Below are 24,224 nucleotides of genomic sequence, written 5' to 3'. Positions count from 1 at the left end.
CCCTCATTCCTTCATTCCCTCCCTCCTTCCCGGCCGGGCCGGCGGCGCCCCCTGCCGGAGCGAGGGAGCCCTGCACGCGCCTTCCCGCTGCCCCGCGCTCGGCCAATCAGCGCCCGCCTCCCCTCCCAAAACGCCCCCCCCAGCCCTGCGCGGGACCGGCTCGCGGGTTCTCGCGCGCGCCGAGGTAGCGGCGCTCCCGGGAAGGGGGAGCGGGATCGGGATCCCGGGTGCCCCTCAGCCCGGGTGGCCGCGGGTGTTGAGCCTGCCGGGGGGGGGGGGCTGCAGGTGGATGAGAGCCGTGCCCAGCTGGGGCTGTTAGCGCGCTTTCCCTTGAGTGTTTCCTAGTATAACCTGCCGGGTGGTTTTTCTTTTAAAGGTCGTACTTCCCCAAAACTTCTCTAGGTTGTCCTGTCTTCTTCGGGAGTGCCTGTTTATGTACGAGCTGGTCCTATCTTTGTTATGCTCTGTATGTATTTTTGTCCGTTCCCTCAGAAAATGATGGGCTTTTTTCCTCCCCCACTTTAAGTTCCTTTGCAGAGAACGATGGCTGTTGAAGGGAAAAACGATGTTCCCATGGAAGTGTGTGACGTGGAATCGGTTTCTTTGCTGAGTGTAGAGGGTAAATCTTCACCCTTGGAGTCAACAGTATTGCCTAATACAGAGGAACAGCAGGTGCGGATTGGTTTTACAAGGTGTATTCTGGTGATGCTGGGTTGTTTTTTGGTGGATCTGGGGTTTTTTTAAGCTTTAATAAATGTTTCTTTGGTGAGAACTGCTGTACTCCTCTTCTTCTGAGATGTGTTTGATTCTTCTGCTTATTTCTGGTTGGTTACACACGGGTCATAGCCATATCTGCACCAAAAGCAGACACGTGGTCAATACTTTGCGGTCTGATGCACTACATTTTAAGAAAAAAGTAAAGGACTTCAGTAACTGCAATTGGAATGTAATGAAACTGTACTGCTCTTTTTAATAAGCTTTAAAAAATACGTGGATCCTTGATGTGAAAGCTGATTAGGTGCTTAGAAATTAAAAATCTATAATGCTCTGCTGTGCTCCAGCAGAAGATAATATCCCCAGCTCTGCCTTTTTAGAGGGATCTGTTTCCCGGGTGACTTTTCTTCAGGTGACTTTGCTTTGTCTGATTAGTGCTGCTGGTCATGACAGAGCTGTGGAGAACTCTGGTAAATCCATCTGCTGAATGAAATGTTGCCAAAGTGAAGAGTAAAACTCCTTAAGAAAGGAAGGAGTGCTGGCATCCCTCTAAAATGCTCGCTGCTACTATTGCTTTACCTGGGAGGGCAGACTGTTGGGGGATGGAAAAGGCCACCTGAGCAACTGAGAATGGTTGCCTGCTTGTTGCTGTGAGGAAGATGAGGGTCTGGTGCCTGGATGGTGGTAAGGAAGTGGTCTCTTGAGGCTAGGAGTGTGTCAGTCAGTGCTAATGCTCCATATGAAATCCAAGTGCTGTGCAGCAGCTGTTAGGATAACACAGCTTGAATTCAGTACAGCAGGAGGCCAGAAGGTGGAAGCACTGCAGTTTGTGCCTCTGATAGTGTGCTCTTTTAAAATGAAAATACCGGTTTTGTCGTGAAAGAATGCTAAAGGGAGGGGGGAGTGGGGGAGCCCACAAGAAAAGGGTTACTTGAGGACATTAGAAGGGAAAGAGGCAAATAAAAGCTTAGAGTCTCACCTTGATGTGAAAGGAAAATAAGACATTAATATAAAATAGGAAACACTGTATCAGATGCTATGCTGATATGATTTGGGGCTGTTCTGTTTAAAAAGTGGCAATTATAACTGTGTTTTGTATTTTCTTTTTAATTAATAGGTGTATGAGCCTTTGAAAGTCTTCTTGAGAGTGAGACCCTTTTCTATAGCAGAGCTTGAAAGCCATGAATCCCAGGTTTGTTGTAGAACTAAGAAATAACATTTTTTTAACTCCCCTGAACAACACATAGTTGTTGTAAGGCAGAACTTTCTTTTGCATAAGCCATGTACTGCCCTTATGTGGAATTATTTGGCATCTGGATAGATGCAAGATTTTTTTTTTTTTCCCACACTCCTGTGGCTTTTTATAATTTGTATGCACACCTCTAGCTCTTCAAAATTTCACTGGGTACATTATTTAAAAATTGGTGTCAGCTCTCTGTAGAGCTGAAGATACAGAGGAGTTCCTTGGAAGATATTTTGCAATTCTAGGCATAATTTGAGTATCTGACCCTTAAGCTTCTTTGAAATGCTTGAATAATCTCCTACCTCATCCTGGTGGCTTCTTGCTCAGCCTGTCCAAAATCCTCTGTAACCTCTACACTGTCAGATTCAGATGCTTCAGTGTTTTATACACACACATGTACAAACACTTACAAGTGCTCCCCTTTCCCTCATTGTGGGCACTGATGTGAAGAATTCCTTTAGCTGTCTGTCCTGAGAAGGACAAGGTCTCTATATCATCTCTTAGCTCTTGTCTTTGCAGGCTGGCTGATTGAGGAGAGGTCAGCTTGAAGAGCTCTAAGAAGGATTTAATGTTAGTTCTTACTTACTTCTTGCAAATTGCTTTTAAAAAATGCATTCTTGCTTTTGATCTACCAGAGTTGGAACCTTTGTATTGTTTTCACTCAGATAATTCTTCCCTCCTCCTCCTTGCCCCCAGCTTTCTTTTGCCTTTTCTTAGCTCTCCTTGAATAATGTGTACTTCCACAGTGCTTCTAGTTTGGTAAATTCCACAGTCTGAGCTGGCTCCAAGTGTAAATTGATTTGCAAAATCAAATTGTTTCAGGAGTTGTTTAGTACATTCCTCTTTGGAGTCAGACATTTCTTAAAAACAGGGAGGAAAAAGTGAACATTGATGTTTGTCTAAATTTTTTTGTTTGCAAGTAGTTCAGGCTGAAATAGTTGATCTTCCAATCTCTTAGCTGTAGAATTTGTTTTTCTTGGGATTCAGGCTTTTTTCTCAGCCTCCAAAAACAGAATGATTGAAAGATCTTAAACATTTTTAGTGTTTTCTACTTTCTTTACTGTCACCTGAATCCAAGAAGAAAATGCTTGATCACAAATGGAAGAAACGCACACAAAACAGTTAAGTTAGCCCCCCTTCCTAATTGTTAAATCAAACAGATCAATTTAATTTTTAGGTCTTTTATCTTTCCTTGCCATGCATAATTTTCAAGAAAGCACCTTTGTTCCAAATCTGGCACAAAAAAAAGAAAAAAAAGAAAAAGTAGAACCCGAGATCTATTTCTTATAGTTACAGGCTGATGCTTTAAACAAAGACAATCAACAGGTTAACTGATCAGTAGTTGATGCTTACAGAAATAATGGTTTATGGAAGTAAAGCTTAAGAGCTCTGGGTGCAATTCTGTACTCCTGTCAGCAATTCTCCAGAGTCATCTGTGGGAAAGTAGGAAGTTATGGTTTTTGGATACAAATGATGTGTATGGTGCCAGAAATGGTCCAGCTTCTGCCAACTTACCTGCAGGGTTAGCTGGGGGAGACAAGTGGAGTGAGTTGTTACCAGCTGGCTTCCATCTCTGCAGATCTGACTGCTTTGGGCCTCTACTCACAGGCTGCTATGAGCTTGGTGGCAGCTGATGGCACATGCTGCAGATCCTGGATTATTCTGTAGCTCTCTAGGGTTTAGTACATCTGCCCAGCACTCCTGTCCCTGCTGATGTGGGAGAAATGTTGAAGACTACATAGGTTCAGAGCCTGGCACAGTGAGCAGGTGATTGGTCTAAATTCAGAAAGCAGTTTCTTAGAGCTTCTCAGAATCGCAGAATAAGCTGAGTTTGAGGACACCTGCAAGGATAGTCAAAGTACATCTTCTGTCCCTTCTGGCACAGGACAGCCCCAAGAGTCACACCATGTGCCTGAGAGCATTGTCCAAATGCTTATTGAACTCTGTCAGGCTTGGGCTGTGACCACTTCCCTGGGGAGCCTGTTCAGTGTGCAGCCATCCTCTGGGTGAAGAACCTTTTCCTAATTTCCAAACTAAACCTCCCCTGACACAACTTCAGGCCATTCCTTCATGTCTTGTCACCAGAGAGATCAGTGCCTGCCCATTTTCATTTCCTGGTGAGCAAGTTGTAGGCTGCTATAAGATCTGTACCAGTTAATTACTGGCATAGAGCTTCTATATCAGTTAATGATCACACTTGTTAATTGAGGCTCCTAGGAACAGCAGTGCTTCCTACATACACACCACACATGGATTATTTGCTTTAGAAGTTCTGGCCAGTCTCTGAACATAAATGTCAGATTAAGTTAAATCCTTTCAGAAAATGCATTGTTAAGCTATACTGGGAGCTCACTTTGCATCTTTGGTAGCCTATCTGGTATAAAATAAATTTTTCTTTTACACTGCATCCTACATTAATCTAGCTAGTAAGTGTTTGGTAGTTGTATTTCACCTTTACTTAATTGAGAATAGCAATCAAATTACTTGAAACTAATTCAGTTCCTTTCATTACTGGTAACACTATTCATCAAAGGATAATGCTTCAGACTTAATTTATTTCATAAATTCTGCTCATAGTCTGTTTCACACTGAAAATGACTGATGTGGAAAACCAGTAGATTTCTATGTGATTTTAATTTTGTAGTGATTATGCAAGTCACAATCACAACATACAAGGGTTTAGAAAGTGCTCACAAGGAAAAGTTGATGGAAGGAATGCTAGTAAAAGTTTTTACCTCTTCAAAAATCCCAAAGGATTGCCTTGACTTTGTACTCTGGCTTTCATGTGAAGTGAACACCTCTGTAGTGACATGCCTCGAGATGATATAGGTAAATTGTGGGACTTCTTGTAGCTCTGGTAAATGGGTGAAGACACTCAGCTTTCAGAGGTTGTTGGAGGGAGTGTTAATTTTTTGGTTTTTTTTTTCAGATAGCTTTTTTCCTGAATAACTTTGTGTTGTGTTTTGGTTTGCCTTGTTTTTTAAGGGCTGTGTAACTATTGAAGATGCACAGACAGTAATTCTTAATGCACCCAAAGAGTCTTATGCAATGAAAAACAGTGAAAGAGGGATTGGTCATGCTGTGCACAGCTTCACCTTTTCTCAGGTAAGCCAAATTCTTTCTAATTTTTGGTTTTGTGTATTTCACTATAATGAAAGCTGAATTTTTTATTATTTCATGCAATGTGATTTTTAAAATTTTAATTACATGTGGTACTTGCCTTTTAAAAAAAAAAAAAACAACCTGCTTATTAATTACTGATAAGCTGTCAGGAAAGCTGTATTACAATGGAGGTGCCTATTAAATGAGACAAGGCAGCTTCTTTGGCAGGTCTGTGGTTTTCTTTGATTAGATGCTACCGAAACATCTTGTAGGCACAAACTTACTGTGCTTCTGCTGTTCCTGCAGATGCTTTTATCTCAGAAACCTTCTGTTTGTAGGAATTTTTGTAAGCATGTATTTAGTAACTGCCTTTTGAAAGCATAGCAGCTTAACTGCTTAAACCTTCTATACTGAAAGCAAATTTCTTAGCTTTGCCTACTGCAAGAAATTCTGTTCTTACAGTACCAAAAGATAAACAATTCCAGGGATTGAGTTATTTGGACCATTGTAATGCTGATTTTCTCATCAGTTGTGGGTAAACTGGTGAAGAGTGAGGAGGGAGTTTTACATCACCAGCAGAGCTCTTGAAAGTGTCCACTGAACAGCATGTGCTCAATAGAATTCTGAGCAGTTTATTTTAGGAGTAGGAAAATAGTCAAAAATGAGTGCAAGCCTGAGTGCCTCTCAGAATTAAGCAGGCATCCTGTGAGAACCCAACAGAAAACACTGAATCAGAAGGGGTTCAGGCAAGACAGGAAATTAAACTGGTGTCTCCTACTCAGCTTGTTCTGAAAAATCAGTCATGTCTAATCAGTACTTAATATTTTGGCTTATTAAACTTTTGTGCCATTTATCCCTTCTTTTTTCTTTCTTTCCCTTATCCTAGGTCTTTGGACCAGAAACTACTCAGAGTGAGTTTTTTGAAGGCTCAATGAAAGATATCCTAAGAGCGTATGTTAATGGAGTGAATGGACTGGTATTTACTTATGGAGTTACAAATGCAGGCAAGACATTCACTATCCAAGGTATAAAATGTTTGCATGTACAAAACCCAAGTAAAATCCAATGACAAGCTTACATGAATGCTTACACTTAATTTTTTAATATTTTTAAGGGACTTCCAAAGATCTTGGTATTTTACCTCGCTCACTTGATGTGATTTTTAACCACATAAGAGGAAGACATTACCTGAAGATGAACTTCAAACCATATTTGAGCACTGATGTTAAGAAACTAGAAGATGAACAAGTTAAGCAAGAAGAAGCCTTAAAAACTGCTATTCTTGCATCACTGAAAGAGGTCAGTGTCCAAATGCTTCTTAAAGCTGTTCTGTAAGACAGGAAGTTTTAAAAGTCTTTATTCCACTATTGATTCTTTATATTTATGAAAATATACAGTATGCATGCTTGGTTAACCTTGGAATAATAAGACAATTGGCTGGTTTTGGAGCTCAGGGTAAACTGGAAGAACTTTCTGCAGCACACAGTTCAAACCAAAAACCATCAGAAACCCAAATCTCAATTTCTAGTGAGAAGTCTCCTCTTTAGAGGAGCAGTTCTGATACTGCTACTGTGGTGACAGTAGCCTTAGAAAAGTCTGACAGCTACATGACCTAGCTAAAACCTGGTTCTTGTTAAGTGGCTCTTCTTGCAGGTGGGGTTCCCAGGCTGCATCTAGGTGCAGTCATTCAAATGCTTGGACCAGCTCAGCAGAGATGATAACACTGGCTTAGCAGAGGCAGTGAAGAAGGCAGAGAGAGTCCCTTTTGGTGGAAGACAGTCTTAAAAACAGTCTTATAAACCTGTGATTCATATAATTTCATAAAGAAGCTTTCTGACTCAGCAAGTGAAGTCAGGTGTCACAAAATTAATGTTCTAAAAGGATTCCTCTCTGCTTTAGGGGATAGTATGTGACTAAGGCTGGTCTTTGAAGACTCTAGGTAGAATAGAGAAGTCTTTACTGTGGTAACCCTCCTGTTCTTAGTAATTTCTCTTTCTATAGTAAGAAACTGTCTCACCAGAAAATGGGCATCCATGTACTTGGGACTATTTTATGCTTCTAAGTCCAGTTGCAGTTTGCTGTCAGATTCCTTTTGCTCAGAACATTTTCCCCTGAACTGTGATTCTGTGCATCTAATCCCAGAACGCAGTAGGCTCAGCTGGTTATCATTCAGAGCAATTCTAAATTAATTCTGGGATGTACAGAAATAATGATTAGATTTTCTTTTTTCTGTGGTCTTTAACACTAACCTTGTTTAAATGCTCCAGTTAACCCTGACAAAATATCCTTCTATGATTCAAATTAATATGTTAAGTTCCACACTAAATTTTGCTGCTTAATTTATATCCTGCATCCCAAAACTTTGTTTAGTCTGAGTCTGGTAAACTCTTGAGGAAATATCTCAGATGAAAAATCTGAAATATTTGAAAGATTACATATTTATTTTGAAAGTGTCTCTGAGTATGTGTATGCACAGAGAGGAGGAGGGCATCTTAAAGAAAAGTTGAGATGGTTGGGAGGTTAGTAAATACCTCCAAAAATTTTATGGAAGCTGCAGCCTTGAAAAGAGGAACAGGCAGGACCCCAAAGTCTGGAACAAAAGGTCAATATCTTATTTTAAAGATAACTCTATAAAAATATTTCCTTCTATTAAATCAGTCTGACTTAGTTGTAGCTTAGTAACTGAATGTTGCAGTAGGTGATCTAGATGCTGATGCACTGCAGTGCAAAGAGAGCGACACTCCACCATCAAGAAGGACAGGTGAAGATGAATCAGGAAACTATTCCATGACAGGACCCAGTTTGTGTGTTACAATGCTTCCACAGGGATAATTCAGTGATCTCCAGTTCTGAAGCTGTGCTTCTTGCTATCTTGTGAATGAATAGCATCACTGTTTGGATGCTCCCTCAGCTGTAATCTGAGAGCAGATACATTTTGGTGGGCTTGGCTTTGGTTGACATGGATTTCTGTAGGCTCCTTTCCCAGGCTCAGTTTACACATCTCACAGAAAGAGCTTGCTGTTCCTTTCATTCTCCCAGTTTTAACTGCTGTGAGTTACTGCAGCACTTAATGTCCTACTGTTTATGTTCTGTATGCAGTACTGCTGCAACAACTCTTGCTTAGCATGGTTCATACCCTCCCTTCCTTCCCTTTCCTGGTTCTTTTCATGGGGTTAAATACTGTTTTTTACTGGATTAAAAGATGCTTTACATGCATTCCTATTCCCAGCTGTTATTGTATTTCCTATTAAACGTCAGCTTCTGTTGTTGGCAAACAATGTCAGTTCCTGTTCATTCCCACTTGTTTTTAGGCAGTCATCTTCATGCTCTCTTCTGTATTTCACTTGAAAAACAGTGTAGCAACAGTTAATCCACTCACTGAGTGTCAGTCCCATATCCTGCTTTGCACTTCACAAACAATGGTGTGGTTAGGTTAGGCTTCTAATACTCAAACAATCATATAGGCAGTCAGCTTCTGCAAAATGGTCACTTGTATGATTTTGTTGTAATTTATTCTATGCTATTTCTCTCTAAAATGAAGACCTCAAAGTGTGGCTTTATGCCTCTCTGTTTGTAAGAATTCTGGTTTGGGTGTACCAAGTGGGTAATGTTGGCATCAGCAGTCAATCCATGATCGAGTTAGTGCTGCATTTGAGTAGCTCTAACACTAGGCTTTGCTTCTCTGGATCTGTTCCCTCCTACTGTAGGATGACCTTCTGTCAGGAAAGAGAAATCAGGGAGAATGTCCTGATTTATAGGTGCCTATAAAATATGGAAAGAGAGAGGGAGTAGGTAGAGATGCTGGGCTCTAGTGGGAGTTGCTACTTTGTTACATTAGTTTTTCCAGAGGTAGCTTCAAGGCTGTGCTTTGTTGACTCTTGGCAGGTTTAAAACAATTCTGATGGTGGTAAAGAAATTCAGCAAATGTGCATACTTAAAGAAACTGTCCTGTTGTCTGTTTTTCATGGCCTTTTAGTGCAGTCTGAATTGAAGCAACTTAGAGTGTTGGTTTGTCATAACTTAAGTCCTACCACCTTGGCAATTACTCCTGGAGGAAAGTTCTCCAGTTCTTCTGGATGACTGAAGCACTGTTCAGACTTGGTCAATAGCTCATAAAGGCAGTCTGACAAAATCCTTCCTCTCCTAGGACTCTGAAATTAAGTCTCCATTGTTAGCAGCAACTGTCCACCAAAACTGGTTGCTGGGAGAACCAGCAAGCAATAATTCATGTGATTCATGTCAAAGAGCATTTATTGATTATATTTCAGTGGTATTAAAACATTTCATTTTCAGCCAGAGTAAGGGTGGCATAGCATTTAATACTACTTCAATATTTTAATCTTAAGTACTGGAATTGCTGTAATTTTTAACTTCTGCTTTTCTCATCTGTTCACGTGGATTTAATAGTCTTTTATTTTCTCAAGGAGACAGAGAGCATCTCAAATACTATAACAAATTTCTGTGATGTGAAGTTGGAGTCTTCTAACTCTACTTCAGACAATCACCCTTCTAACTCCCTAGGTAAAGTGGAAAACTGTTGTGTGTGGGGAAAAACATAATTTGAATTAAGAAATATTAGTGGGTTACTGCCAGTGGATAAAAAAATCCCTATACTATACTACTAAGTAAATATATATAGGTTTTTACTACATATTTGTCTTCCTCTGGAGAAAGCACAACTATATAAAAATATTTTGGTAGTTTCACTCCTTTTGGGGGGATGAGGGAGACTTAGTTTTGCAAATATAATGTATAAACTGCTGGAAGTCTGTGATAAAGCAAGGCCATCAGCTTAGAACTTGGGCATATTCTTGTAATAGATGACTGCTGAGAAGTCTGGACATTTTTGGATAAAGCTGAAGTTATCCCTGTTTATATAACTGTACAATACAGATGTATCTAAACCTTCTCCTTTAGCAGGTTCTATAGGTCCTTTTAGAAGATTCTGTATACTGATTTAAAATCTGTCAATGAGTTGATCTTTGAACTCTTCCTCTGTTTTGGGTTAGCAGAGAAGAACTGTGTTCCACTTAACATTCACAAGACTAATATGCAGCAAAGAACACAAGCATCTGTGTGGATTTCCTTTTGTGAAATTTATAATGAATATGTGTACGACCTATTAAGTATTTTGTCTACATCAAAACCTCAAAGGCGCAGAGTCCTACGAATTTGTGAGGATCAAGGAGGAAATTGTTACATTAAAGGTAATAATACTGTTTTATGACCTGGGCAGTTGCACAGAATTTCTCTGATGATCAGAAATGTATGTAAAAGATCTCTTTTTGCAGATTTAAAGTGGATTCAGGTTCAGAGCACTGAAGAAGCCTGGAGACTACTAAAAATAGGAAACAAGAACCGAAGTTTTGCCTGTACCAGAATGAATGAGCAATCAAGTAGAAGGTTTGTTCCTGTAATTATAAGCATACTCTGTCCCTTTTGAGGGGAAGGGAGGGCACTTCAGAATATGTGTGAAATGAACCACTCTTCAATAATAGTTTAATAATTCCCTTGATTATTCTGCTTTTTTTATGAAATTCTCTCTGAAAGAAAACCAGGAGAGACTCTGTTACTAGTAGTAGCTGCACTCAGGTTGCTATTCATGTCTTTGGGCAACCAAAAAGATCAAATCACGTTCATTTTTGAGTGCCAGCAGGGCTGTGCATCTTGGCAAATGCTAGTGGTGCTGAGTGAGAATGGCTATGTGAGGATATTGCAGGAAAAGCTGGTTAATTTTTCATAACTGGCAGTATAATTCTTGGAAACCTGGAGCCTGTCACTGGGGGATATAGGAAGGATCAGGTTGTGTTGTATCTTGCAGTGCTGCTAGATTTTCTAGATGCTTTTAGATTGCTGTGTTCAAGCTGAGCTTACTTGGTGTCTTAAGAATGAAACCCCTACATTTTTATCCAGCTCCGGGCAGGGATCAGGGAGAATCTGACTTTCGATGGAGTGAGAAGAAATAGAGAAGTTTATATGATGTCTATTGAAAGTGCCTCTTTTCTTGATTTTAATGACCTCTTAATAATTTGTCCTTTAAGTGTGAAAGGGCCATGTTTTATTTTTAGCTAATACAATCATATTGTTACTAAGCCTGTTTTTTTTCTGTAAAAAGCAAGAGTTATGTTCTGTATTAGCTATAGACAGCTGCTGTTAAATTGCATGTTCTTCTTACAGAGTTTTATGCCTAGAATGCCCACTGCTTAAGGAATATACTAAAGAAGTTTGTGTGCTGTGCTTCCTGATGAATCAGAGAAACTGGGCACTTCTGGTTTTGTGAATTTTCTCTTTGGTTTGAGACATGCCTACTGTCTGTGTAGATTGTTGTCTAAACCAGAGTTACTGGATTTTCAAGTATTACAAACTCAACCTTTCTGGAAAACAATTATTTTAAACCAATTATTTTAAAACCAAACAAGTAACTGTGCATATTGAGGTGGGCAAAACTACAGGACTGTAAAACTAGAACTTATTCTCTTCTCATCATTTGTTTCTAAGTTAATCCTTCAGATTTGCTGAGTTAGATACTGTCAAAGGTTTTCTATATTAAGTGGCTACATGACTACTCTTCTTTTGATCAGCAGACTTCAGTGAACTGGCTTGGTGTTTTTCTCCAAGACAGGTTGTAGGCTTCACGTGGTATTTTTCCTTTTCCTGTGTGAAAAGAAAGTCATAAAATGCAGCTTTTTTTGCTGCTGAATGAATGCATTGCAGAAGTAATATACCAAGATAACTAGTTATTAATTCTATAATTAATTTTTGTCTCCTCTTTACCACTGAGCTTTCTGTAGCATACAAATTTTACTTTGCTTCAGTGACTGCTTAATTTTCATAACTGATTATTAAAAAGAACTTCTTTCCATTCCAGTCACAGTATATTTTCCATCAGGCTACTCAAGCTAACTGATGAGCATCAGCCACGTGTTCTTGGAGTATCAGAGTAAGTGAATGCTTCATGTGATTACCAAGAATGTAAATATTTTGGAAAAATTATTAAGGTGTAAGCATGCCAAACTGCTGAACTTTCTAATAATAAACAAATTCTCTGAGAGCTGGGAGGGAAATCAGAACTCTACTGAGCACATAAACTGACTGGAAGCTCATAAGGGACAAGCACAGAAGTGTTTTCCCGTCTCTTACTCTAAGGTTTAGCTGGAGCAGCTCTGTCAGTATTGTCCAAATTGAGGAAAATGTTATTGTCTCACATAATGGGGAGGCGGTGGCAGAGTAAGACCATGTAGCACCAGACTATATGTCCTGGTAAGCAGGATTCAAGTGTCTGGCTGGTGCAGGGTGATCGCTGCAGCTGGAGGGCAGCAGTTGGTGCTGAAGGCCCCAGGGCTGGCATTGCCTATGCCAATCTATCTTTCTGCTCTGGGACCAGAGCAGTCTTCATGGGTCAAAAGTTTGTGGTAAGACATTTGGTGTGCTCCTAGAATGCAAATTAAAATCTATCATCCCAAAAGAATTCTGCTGACATGATCTCAGACTGTTCCATGGTCCAATGTACAGTAAGGGGGGACCATCAAATGATTTACTTAAAAACTGTTCTCCATTAATATAAAATGCTAATGCATTTTATGCATTTAATGCACCCTGAAAGAGCAGTGTTAAGTCCTTATATTTCAGTCTCTACTCTTTTATGGTTTAAAGGAAGCAGCCTAATCTTCTGGCCTGATGTCATTTAGGTAGCTTTTTTTGGGGAAGTGTCTTTTTTTCTTCTAATTAATTAAGTTTGATACAGAAAAATGAGGACAGCATGTAACAGAACATTTTAGTTCAGTCCTAGCTTCTACTGATTTCTCTCGTCTCTGCTGAGCAGGGATGGTAATAAATATACCTCACTGTGAGATAACACCTTTAAGTGTCAGATGCTACAGTGATAAATACTCTCAAGAAAAGATAACTTGAGAAAATGACTGCATCTGTATTTTTTTGCTGTTCTCTATCATAGTATATCCCCCTGGCAAAACTTGCAGCAGCTGTTAGGTGAATGACAGAGTTGGTATCTTAAGTAAGAAAAAAGCTGTTCATCTTGTGCTGGAAAGGATAAAGAACATAAGGCTTTCATACACTTGAAATATGTGCCTTAATTTGTATAGGATTTCATGCTTTAGTTGTATGAAAGTTTATGGTCTTACAAATAATTTTAGTTAAATAAATTTATGTATTAGTCAGTAATGGTATAGTCACGTAAATTAGCTCACTTCCAGAGTTTCCTGTATTTCAGCAGCTTTCCTAATATAAAGTAAAATCTATGGAATTCCTTGATTATCCAGGATGATTTTCTGATTGTAACTTATTGTGCCATAAGGGACAATTCAGTGGCCCAAGTTTAGCAGCAAAAAATTGCTATAGCCAAGCAAAGAGCTCTGAGTTGAGCTGGGAAGGACTTCATGTGTGTGTTCTGGATAACTCTTCCATGCAGGTTGTCGTTCTGTGACTTGGCTGGTTCAGAGAGGTGCAATAAAACACATGTCTTTGGAGACAGACTAAAAGAAGCAGGAAGTATTAATAATTCTCTTCACATCCTTGGAAAGTGCATTGCAGCACTGAAGCAAAATCAAAACCCAAAGTAAGTGACAAGTTATTTATATGCCAAGTTTCATGTGGAAACACTAAGGATCCCTTTATATTTCTGCAAGTAGTTTGCACAGAGAAAAATGGAAATCTACAAAATCTTTTAAGTCTTCTTTATTATAGATGTCACTGTAATACCTGCAGAGTTCTCCATAACTGGTTTTTGTGTAGAGCAAAAAAAAGGCAATTTGCAGCAAACTAACAACATTTTTTTAGTGTACGTATATGAACAATACACTTTGTGTACAAAGCTTCAGTTTTGTCATCTTCACTTCCACCTGCAAATTATACAGGTAGATTCATCAGGCAGCTGATAGATGACCTGTACTTAGCTTTTGGATTGTTCCACTTTTTTGCCTTGTTCCACTATCTGCTTTGGAACACTAGGAAACTGTGATGCAGACAATGTGCTACTTTTAAATAGTTCAGTTTATTGGAGTTTATTGGAAATCCAGGAAAGATCTTGCTCTTTGATGTAAAATCACTTAGGCTTAAAATATGAGCATCCTACTGGATCTCTTTGCTGAAAGAGAGACACAGAATTAAGGTGAGCTACAATAGCCCACAATTTTACAATTTTTATTTTGTTTCACAATTTTATTTTTTTCCCTCCCTGAGGATGAAGCCAAGCTACATTCCATTCAGAGAAAGTAAGTTGACTCGTCTGTTTCAGCCATTTTTTTGTGGGAAAGGCAAAGCTTGTATGATTGTAAACATCAATCAGCATACTTCCACATATGATGAAACACTGCATGTAATGAAATTTTCAGCTATAGCCCGACAGGTAAGAGTATATCTACTTTCTCTGCTATTCTGCTTTTTTTTTTGTTGTTGTGGGTTTTTTTGTTTGGTTGGTTTTTTATTTTTGTGGGGGTTTTTTTTGGGTTTTTTTTGTTGGTTTGTTTTTTTTGATTGGTTTTTTTTTTGTTAGTAGTGATTTTTGAAATTATCAGGTTGTATGAATTCCAGTGTGATTTGGATTATTGATTCTTCATATTAGTTCTTCTGTATGTGGCCTCTCTCTAAAAGGCTTCTAGTAGTCTTTCCCATCTTCAAATCTATTTGTGGTAAGAAGTTAAGAAAACTGCAGGTGTCTGTTTGTTCAGTTCTACACCACTGATGTTCTGTGTAAAACATAGGGCACTTTCAGATATGACTGATTTATACCATGTATCTGAGGAAATGCAGGATTTCAATTCAAACTCTTGATGAATTACTTAACCTGGGTGCAGTTGAACATCTGTTGCACAAGATGAGTTGTTCACACCTTCTTGGACAGTTGGTGGTGGTGGTAAAAGGAGTATCATCTTCTTCTGTAGCCTAAATGAGATATTTTGCAACTGCATTGCTCCTATTTGGTTAAATGCAAGTAATTAACAATGAAGAAATGTCTTGGCAAGCTTTTCCTCCATCTCCTTCAGTACCCTTGGGTGGATCCCATCCAGCCCCACAGACCTGTGTGTGTCTATGTGCTGTAGCAGGTCAATGACCAATTCCTCCTGGATTATGGTGGCCTCATTCTGCTCCCTGTCTCAATCTCCCATTAAATTCAGGACTTGGGGTTGATGTTTGGCCTTAACCTCATCCAAGTTCCCTGAAGCTGCTTCTTGCAGGGAGTGGGATGGTGGGCTGTGCTGTGTTTCATGGCAGAAACACAGTAATTTTTTAGTCTGGAGCCACAGATTATTTCTGTCATGTTATTACAAATCTGTAATAACATGTCTAATATGATCTCAGAGAGGAAGATTTTTCTAATTCTTTTCAGGTGTGACTTTTGTTATAAGTGTGTTCTATGGAGACAAACTTCTCTGACATGCTGTTCTATGACATAGTTACTTAAAATCTTTATGTAAATAGCATGAATTTCTGAATCCTCATCATATTGTTTCAGGAAGGAGCAAATGTTGTAGGGATTTTCTGCTTTTCATTAACTTTGCAGGAAACTACACCAAAACCCTTATATTTTAGGGGAAGAGAAACCACCTGTCTAGACAAGTATGCTAAGTTTGCTAGCAGATAATTTCATTTTCAATCTTTTTAGAGTACTTAAGTCTTATGTTCATGTAAGAATTATGTTACATTGATGGATTCTTTTTTTTCTGCTAAAAAGCATGTAAGCTTTTGTTGACATTCATGTAATCATTAAATGATTGTGTAAATACAACAATGCATTTATGCCACTTCTTCCTGGTATCCTGATACCTACAATATCGACAGCATTGGTAAATCACCTCTGGATTTTTCAGGTTATCCAGACAATCCTGCCCAAAAATTTTGGCTATTTTCCACCAAAGCTAGTTGGAGGCGATGGCAAACCTATGATGCACTTTGATGCTAACACATCTGTAGATGACTTCGCTGACAGTGCTGAAACCTCTGCAGAAGAGGAAGTGGACATCACCATTCTGAGTCACGAGGTAAATACGTGTCTACTCAGAACTGCACCCAAGGAAGCCATTCTGTTAGTTCTTATATTGTTTTAGCATAAGAGATGTACTGAAAGCTGCATCAAATGGGAAGTTTCAGTTTCTGTTCAGTGTCAGACTGACTAGACTTAGAGTGGCCTAGTTCAGTGTAGCTGTGGAAGGATGCCCTGTGGCTTTCTAGTTAGGTCAAGTGCTAAATTTGGAATTCAGCTGATTGCCCAACAAGAAGACTAAGGAAGCAGTACATATCTTTAAGATAATTTAGTTTTTTGTGCCTTTGTTTTTTTGGTAACAGCAGTAACGAGTTAAGACACAGCATTTTAAAAACAAAGCTATACAACCTAATAGCAATAAACTGTAAAAATCAAGTAGGTCTTATGTTGTTATGCTGTACAAATGAACATTTAAATGCCATAATGGAAGTGAATTTTGTCATAGTGGACACCATCAAGATGAACACAGGATGTATTTGCAGTAGAAATTTATATTTGAAAATATTTAAACTTTGGTGCAGACCCCCAAAAAACCATAAGTTTGTAAAAATTACCCTCTGTGGATGTCTGCCTGTATGAATATTTTGTTTGAGATGCATGTTGATATGTGTTTCAGTCTTGGTTTTTGAACTAAAATACTTTAAATTTAGGACCTCTTGAAAGCTGCAGAGGACTTAAAGGAGAAGGTAGCTGCAGAAAGGCGAAGTAAGCTCCTTCTGGAGGTGAAGATACGCAAAGAGATGGCAGAAGCAATGTTCCAACAGCTGCTGGAAACCGAGGAAGCCTGGAGGCAAGTCACATTGCAGTCTGCTTTGGGACTCAAAGGGTTCCACGTGTATGCATTTACACATGTATGTGCATACATGTGTATATTCAGGACAGATCTACTCATGTTATTTAGAGAAGACAGGGTTGGACAATTTCAAAACCTCCGAAGGAAAGGGAAGAAAGAACATTAAACTTGTTCAGATCAGCCTCTTCCCATTTAAGTGAAAAAGTAATGCTGCTTTCTGTTCAACTTTCCTCTGTTGAATTTGTAATTACTGAAGCTTGTCCTGGCTTGTTATTACTATTTAGCAGATGTGGAAGATTGTTACAGGTACTCCACTGAGGCTATTTTTCCAAAAACGTGACTCTGTCACGTTAATATGCATGCATGTGCTTAAGGTAGTTTCAATCACATCTCTTTTGAGCTCCTCTGCATGACTTATGAGCCACTGTTAGTTTACTATCTTATGAATTACTGTGCCCTTATGAATTATGAACCCTGCACTGTTGTTAATTTAGGAGGTTTTTTTCTCAAGTCCAGAGTCCTCAAATTGAGTTCACTTCCTCTTAACTCTTCTTTAAATCAGTTTCCTGCTGTTTGAATTGTTAAAAAATTAATACTAAGGAGCCAGCTGAGCACACTATGATTTAACCTCTAGCACTAGCTTTAAAATTGTTTGGTTGCCTTTGGCCAAACACATGAATTAGCACTGATGCTTTTTCTCAGTTGAGGTGATTTTCTGCATCATTGATGGGGCATGTTTTTAAATTTTGTCAGAAATGTGGAAAGTATTGAAATAATAGATGGGGAGGAACTTCTCACAAGAGTATGTAGTGACAGGACAAGGGGGAGTGGATTCAAACTCCGAGAGCTGGTTAAGCTTGTTTGTTAGGAAAAATTTCTTTACTGTGATTGTGATGAGGCACTGGAACAGGTTGTCTAGAGAAGTTGTGGATGCCCATTCCTGGAAGTGTTTGAAGGACATGTTGGAAAGGTCTAGTGAAAAGTGTCTCTCCCCATGATAGGGATGAGAGAATTAGATGAACTTTAAGGTCCCTCCCAACCCAGGCCATTTTATAATTCTATGAAAATAAATTTGGCGTTTATCTTGAATGGAAACAACAACTAAAACCCAAAGTGAAAGATGGCCCCAGGATGCATGTTTCAAATACAACATCTAAATGGGTGTGGTCACTTCTTTTGCTGTATGTTGGTTGATTTTCTTAATTTCTATAACATTTTTCTGATGGGTGTTAAGTATATGTTCTTCTATAGCATTTCTTTGGTATATGCCAAGTAGAAGTTACATTTTGGTGCAAGTCTGTAGGATCATTGAGATTAAAAGGAAAAAAGTGCTTCTTTGTCTTTTTGTTTCACTATTTCTGATTAGAGAAATAACTTGAATATGCTCAGTTAAATACATGTAGTCCCATGTACTGGCTGGAATGCAAACACATTGTACATAACTAACATGTTCTCTTCAGCAACCGCTTGGAAGATATGAAAGACAGCTATGAAGAAAAACTCGAGAGCAAATTTGAAATGTATAAAGAGGCCATTAAGAAACATGCATATATGTGTGCAATGGAACAAATTGAAGAGCATTATGTTCCCATAGAAGAATTTCTAGCTGAACAAGAGAAAGTTGAGGTATGGCTTGACTGCCATTAAAGTATGCTCTAGCCTCTTAATTGTAAATTTTGCTTTTCTTTATCAGAATCACTCTGGGATTTTGGATATAACACTAAACAAGAAAAATAACTAGCAGTTCAGCCTTGCTGTTCTGTGTTTAATGCTCACCATAAGCATACAGATGTCTTTTCTCTGGCACCACCTGTAGTGCACACCTAAACCTTTTGATTTTTGAGGGCACAGTTCAGTTAAATCCAAGTCATCTTTAGCTTTGCGGTGCAATGACTGGAACACCCAGGGAAATGATGTATACAGGAGTCTGGCTTTCTAGAGATCTTTGGAAGTAGATTAAAATGCCACTCTGAAAGGGTGATGGGGAATTTGTTACAGGATAGCTATTTTAATTATATCTAATCTGTGGTCTGGAGGTAGTGGGAGGATTGTGGGATAAGAAACTGATGAGAAATTCAACTTCATGCAGGAGAGAACTGAATCTCCTGAATGTACTTAAACATAGAATTGCTCAGACTTGGCATTAGTAAGTTGCTACTCCTTTTGCAATGCAGCCAGGTTAGCTATGAGCAACTCAATTTTCTAAGCTCTGCATAGATGGTTAAGTGCATCCAGGCAGCAGATGAGTCCTGTGGGTCTTGTTGTTTTCAGAAGGTTTTTAGTGGAAGAATAGACCAGCTGTGGTATCCACCAGAGGAGCTTTCTCACTGCACTCTCCTGTTCTGGAACTGATAAGCCATCACACTCTATGGATAGGCAGGTTCCTTTCAAGACTTGAGAAGTGGGTTTCTCTTGTAGATTGTGATATATAAATATTTCTGCTTTTACAGCTCTCCATTCAGGTGCTGACAGGCAACACCATATTATGTAATGGCCTTTGTTTTTCCATCTCCTTTAAATTTGTCTCTTTTCCTCACTTGGACTCTGTTTCTGTGTTCAATTAAATGCTAGCTATACACTATACTAAAGTGGACAAAAAGAGTTTTGATAGTGCTCTTTTACTGGCCAAGAGGCTGCATAAGGGAGGATTCAAAGAGCAAGATACTTTGGGTAGCAAGTCAGAGAAGAAACTATTGAAATTCCTGAGATGTAGAAGGGTTAGTTGACAAAGGGAGAGAACAGCATGAATCCGGGTGGGCAGCTTCAGAGACCAGAATAGATGAATAACTTTTCTTGATGATGCCACTTGTTTGATTTCTCACTCTGAAACACCACGCCAGCAATCTGACAGATACTCTGGAAAGAGTTTGAGATTAAAATGTAGCTCTATGAAGTAAGTTTTTTTCTTAGTCAGCAAGGTAACTTGCAACAATGTTTAGCACATACATGCTGAAGTTTCCTTTCTGCCATATGGTTACTTTTAATAGAGTTTAGAAATGCTCAGGCTGGAAGAGTTGACTCATTTGTAACTTCTTCCTAGATGTTTTTGTGACCTGAGTGTGATTTCCTAAGCATAACCTGTGAAATAATTTAAAGTTACATGTGTGCATGGTGTACTTGAAGGATGTGTACTAATGCACCAGATCAAGCAGAAGTGCAGGCAAATTCTACCATATGCCCTTATTTTTTTCAGGATAGAGAGAAGAAAATACTGCAATTGGAAAGGCAGCTTGATGAACAGTCAGGGAGACTGTTGGCTCTGGGAAATCTGAGCTCGGCTGTTCCGACTACTGAAAATAACATGGAACGAGGTAGGAATGAATCTGGGTATTCAAAGTTCAGTTTACTCCTGGTAATGTGTATAAACAAACTTTTCTTTTGCCTATAGATCTTATGGACAGCACGTTGAAGAGAGCCAATGAAGGATTGCAGAAACAATGTGAAGAGAAGGAAGAGGTAGCTCTTGCTTAGTATTTGTCTGGGGATAATGGTTGTAAAATCTGTCATGGTTTGATGCCTAAAGATGTGCATTGTAGACATGCATGAAAATTCCTGCAAATGGGCATTGAGCTTATTAAAAAAATAAAGCCCTTGCTCAATTGTGGATGACTTTTGCCAGAGACTGTTCTGTCATTATTCTGGTCTGTAAAACTATTTGTTGCTGTAACAATTCATGGTGAATGTGGTGCGAGTTGGAAGTAAGGAAGTATGTTTAGCTTTGGGCTGGAATTTATTGTAAACATTGCTGCCATGACCTCAGAGCTTTCCTTCCTGAAATGCTGCCTGCTTCTGCATAGGGGAACAGTTACAGAACCTGGTAATATTTTAGATTTTAGAGCTAAAATCAAAATAGTGCCTTAAAACAGTCCTTTCTGGAAGTACTCAACTCCACTATCACTCTAAACTTAAGTAAAGTAAGTATCTCTGTTCTTCCAACAAGATCTCTGTGCTCCAAGTACCATATAGAGGTGGGAATTATGGAAAATAATAATTTTTAAATATGCATTTTTATTCTCTTCCTTGAGTGATCTTCTTGTACAGATAGTTTGTTTCCCATGTTTAAAGAGGGTGTGGGGAGAAGACATAAGTCTTGATTCTTTCTCTAATATTACATATGACTAGGGATTGGAGAAACAGTTCCAGCTGGTTCTAATAAACCATGTAAATGGAAAGAGAACTTAAATATCTTTCTATTAAGAAAGTACTCCAAAAATAACTGTTCCCTTACCAAGTTTAATGTCTCAAGCTATGGCCTTAGGATTTGTTTTCTCACTGTTTTTGAGAGCTCTACATTTTCCCATGTCACTTTCATATTTTGGTGAAAGTTTGGCTTTCATGCTTGTTAAGAGGATAAAGTTATTGGTTGGTTTGTGTGGCTAGACAGTGTTAGAATGATGAGATTGATTCCTGGCAATAACTGAAGGAAGAAAGGCAAAGCAGCAGAAAGGCACTGATGGAATGAACTGGTTTAAACCAAAGATCAGTGCATGTGTGACTTGTAATTCACCACTTTTTTCTTCCCATTCAGCCATTAAACATGGGCTAAGGGTGTGAGGTTTTTTTAGCAAGTAGAAGTAAATTAACAGTCACATCTATTTTTCTGCTTCAGAATTTTTTGCCTCTTGGGGCTTAGGCTTAATCCATTAATTTTCCCATCTGAAAGGTGAGGTCTTCTGTGGTAACTGTGAATAGTATTAATGAGACAAAAGTGTTCTTTGAACTACTCTTTCTGAAATGGAGCAGGCTGTTCCAGATGTAGCTTGGTCTGTGCTACTGTTTGATTGGCAGGTCTGTAAATCACAGTAGCTTCAACACAACAGCCTTTGAATGCTCCAGCTGCATTTTATCACCTAAAATGATGAGCTGGGACAGAGGAGGCTGGGAGAAGCAGACTTTCTTGTTTTGATCTAGCAGTTTGCACTGTTCTAGTGATAAACAAAATTAATGTAAAACATGCTCTTCTGAACTTCCATGTGTATGGGCTTTATTTTCAGCTTATAAAATCTCTGAAGTTTAAAATACAGAAACTAAATGAAGCCCTGCTAGAAGCTAATGAAGGCCACAGAAAAATGGCAGAAGAAAACAGTCAGCTGAAGCACACAATCATGCTCAAGGTTAGTCAGTGATTTAAAAACAACTTAAATATGGCTTGTACTGGCTGCTTCTGCATCTTTTTACATGTAAAACCACTGTTAAATTAGCATTTGTTTTGATGTTAGCAGTTTTTCTGTGCCTAACTTCCTGAATTATGAGCTCAGAGGCCTTGTGTTTCACTACTTGACTCTGAATTTTGTAAGACAAAACTCATTTTTCAGCTTAAGGGATAGACTCTGTCAATAGGGTAACTCTGCTGACAAAGCCTGCTAATCTAAAGATGTCATGAATTCTTGTCAAGCAAAGAAAATACTGCTTAGAACTCATCATGAGCCATGTTGCTGAAGCAAGCAAGGTGTCAGTGCACAAATGCTACTGCAATAAGGCCTAAGGATCTTTGGCTTTACAGCTATACTGATGGTCCTGCCAGAAGTAGCCAAACTGAACGAGAGATATGGGCAGATAAACTGTTTAACACAGAAATAGACATCTTTCCTGCAAAATCAGAGACTTCCTAAAGTTTACTGCATCTACCCTCAGATATCAACTAGATTCCTAAAAAAAAATAATTAAACTTTTCAACTCTTGGCATTTTGAATCTATACCTCACTTGTAATCTACAAATCTGCAGGTATAATAACTGCTTAGTGATGTCATTCTTTGAACATTAGATTACTTTCTGCATACTTTTTAGTTTAAATCTGAGACTAAAAATTATTTGACTTAAACTTTTTAACTGGAAGTTACCTTCCTATCCTTATTAATAGGAAGGTGATTTTGTTAACCACAGAGTGTATTTAAGACTGTATTCTGCCCACTCAAAGCATTTACTCATCCTGGTTAGCACACTCATGCTACGAGAGTTTTGATTTGGCCAGTTGTGCTTTCAGAAATTGCAAGGCAGGAAAGCCACCTTTATCTGGTTCCTAGAACATCATCAATTCTTTGCATAGTGTGGCAGAGCATTTTAGCATCAGCTTTTTAGAGACTTGGTCTCTAACTAGATTGGATGGCCCTGTAGTTTGCTGGGTTTTTAATTACTTTGATGTAATTTAGAGGAAATGGGTAGTGAATGGCCATATGGCATAGTAATAACAAGGGTGTTTATGGGTTTAATAAAATAATGTGAACCAGAAAATTAACTGCATGAGAGACCATGCAGTGGTCACATACTTAACACAGCCTTATCCTCATAGGATCAAGAAATGAATAGTCTTCAGAACTGGGCTAAACGTGTTCTTGAGCTTGAAGAAACAGTGTCTTCCCTGCAAAAAGAGCTTGAAGAACAGAAAAAGAATTTCTTTGCAGAGGAGTCAAAACAGCAGAAATCCAGGAGAGGTTTGCTGGCTAACCTTAAATCCACAGTAGCATCCCCTGCAAGTACACCTCTTGGTAAAGGCTGGGGGAAGTACGAGGAGGCTTCACCCTATTCAAGAAAACAAGAACTGTTGCCTCATAAAGCAAAATAATATTTGAGAAACCAAAATGTGCAATTACTAGGCTTCTTTATTAGCTACCAAACTGTTGATAGCCCTTTCTCACTCTTGGAAGCCATCTTCACTGTCATCTTCATGTTGACTGAGAAGAATGTTTAATACAGTACTTTTTTAATTGAATCAGGGTTGAATTTAGAGCTATAAAAATTTGAGTCTAGACATGTGCTTTTACTGTTGATATAGGGATGTGATTTGAGAAATGTATGTATATTTTAATTCTGGAGTAACTGCTATAGTGTTCTTCTGTACTGATAAATGTGTGGTTCATGCAAAGTGGAATGTCCCTCATCTGCTGTTCGTTATGTTCATAACTTATATCATTGTTGATTCCTAGAAATCACATGGCTTGTAAACTTAATCCTAAGTAGTTAAAATAGCATGGTTCTTCAGTTAATATTCTGGTTTTACCCTGGAGACTCCCTTCTTGGGACCAAACTAAGCAAACTGCTAAAGAAGGTGATGAAATTAAATCTGATCTGGCTCCTTGCTATTTTTCAGCTAACTTGGCTTTGTGAAGAAATTTGTTTTAATAAAATTTTAATTTCCACTAGGAATATGTATTAAGTTTTGAAACATGTATTTAATAAAGTTTTCCATTGCTAAATTCAGCTCTGACTCTTCATTTTATAAATCGGCAAAACCAAGATAAGAAAAGATCATGAAATTAGAGCCTAAATAACATCAGTGATTGATATAGGATGATCTTGATTTGAAAGAATCATATCTTTGATTATATTACTTAGCTTTTATCTAGTAGCTTAAGGATGGAAGACTGGAGCATGA

General features: G+C 38.6%; 1 protein-coding gene across 3 annotated transcripts; it reads left to right on the top strand.

Annotated features, from left to right (window-relative positions):
- The first annotated feature begins 148 nt into the window (after window positions 1-148).
- LOC135279325 (kinesin-like protein KIF20A) lies at window positions 149-24,049 on the top strand. 3 transcript variants are annotated; one of them, XM_064386649.1, is made up of 19 exons: window positions 149-184; window positions 527-672; window positions 1,832-1,906; window positions 4,943-5,062; window positions 5,946-6,084; window positions 6,174-6,358; window positions 9,484-9,580; window positions 10,072-10,266; window positions 10,351-10,462; window positions 11,928-11,999; window positions 13,488-13,634; window positions 14,258-14,423; window positions 15,886-16,056; window positions 16,709-16,848; window positions 18,312-18,477; window positions 20,045-20,162; window positions 20,240-20,307; window positions 21,846-21,965; window positions 23,142-24,049. In XM_064386649.1, the coding sequence occupies exons 2-19, from the start codon at window positions 544-546 to the stop codon at window positions 23,412-23,414; spliced, it is 2,493 nt and encodes an 830-aa protein (XP_064242719.1). In that variant the 5' UTR covers window positions 149-184; window positions 527-543; the 3' UTR covers window positions 23,415-24,049. The 3 variants fall into 3 exon arrangements, with proteins under 3 accessions (XP_064242719.1, XP_064242704.1, XP_064242715.1); XM_064386634.1 differs by having other exon boundaries at window positions 10,069-10,266; XM_064386645.1 differs by lacking the exon at window positions 149-184 and adding an exon at window positions 305-435 and having other exon boundaries at window positions 10,069-10,266.
- Window positions 24,050-24,224: the final 175 nt, after the last annotated feature.

This window comes from Passer domesticus, chromosome 1 (genome assembly GCF_036417665.1).
Source record: "Passer domesticus isolate bPasDom1 chromosome 1, bPasDom1.hap1, whole genome shotgun sequence".
Taxonomy (NCBI): Eukaryota; Metazoa; Chordata; class Aves; order Passeriformes; family Passeridae; genus Passer; species Passer domesticus.
The sequence above is the reverse complement of the archived record's forward strand: the minus strand, read 5'-3'. Positions and strand labels throughout refer to the sequence as shown.

Bases quoted from the DNA above. Each gene is read 5' to 3' on its own strand.
- LOC135279325 (XM_064386634.1), top strand. From the start codon at position 544: ATGGCTGTTGAAGGGAAAAACGATGTTCCCATGGAAGTGTGTGACGTG. The intron at 10,267-10,350 runs GTAATAATACTG...CTCTTTTTGCAG, and splicing joins AGGAAATTGTTACATTAAAG to ATTTAAAGTGGATTCAGGTT. The intron at 18,478-20,044 runs GTATGGCTTGAC...TATTTTTTTCAG, and splicing joins CTGAACAAGAGAAAGTTGAG to GATAGAGAGAAGAAAATACT.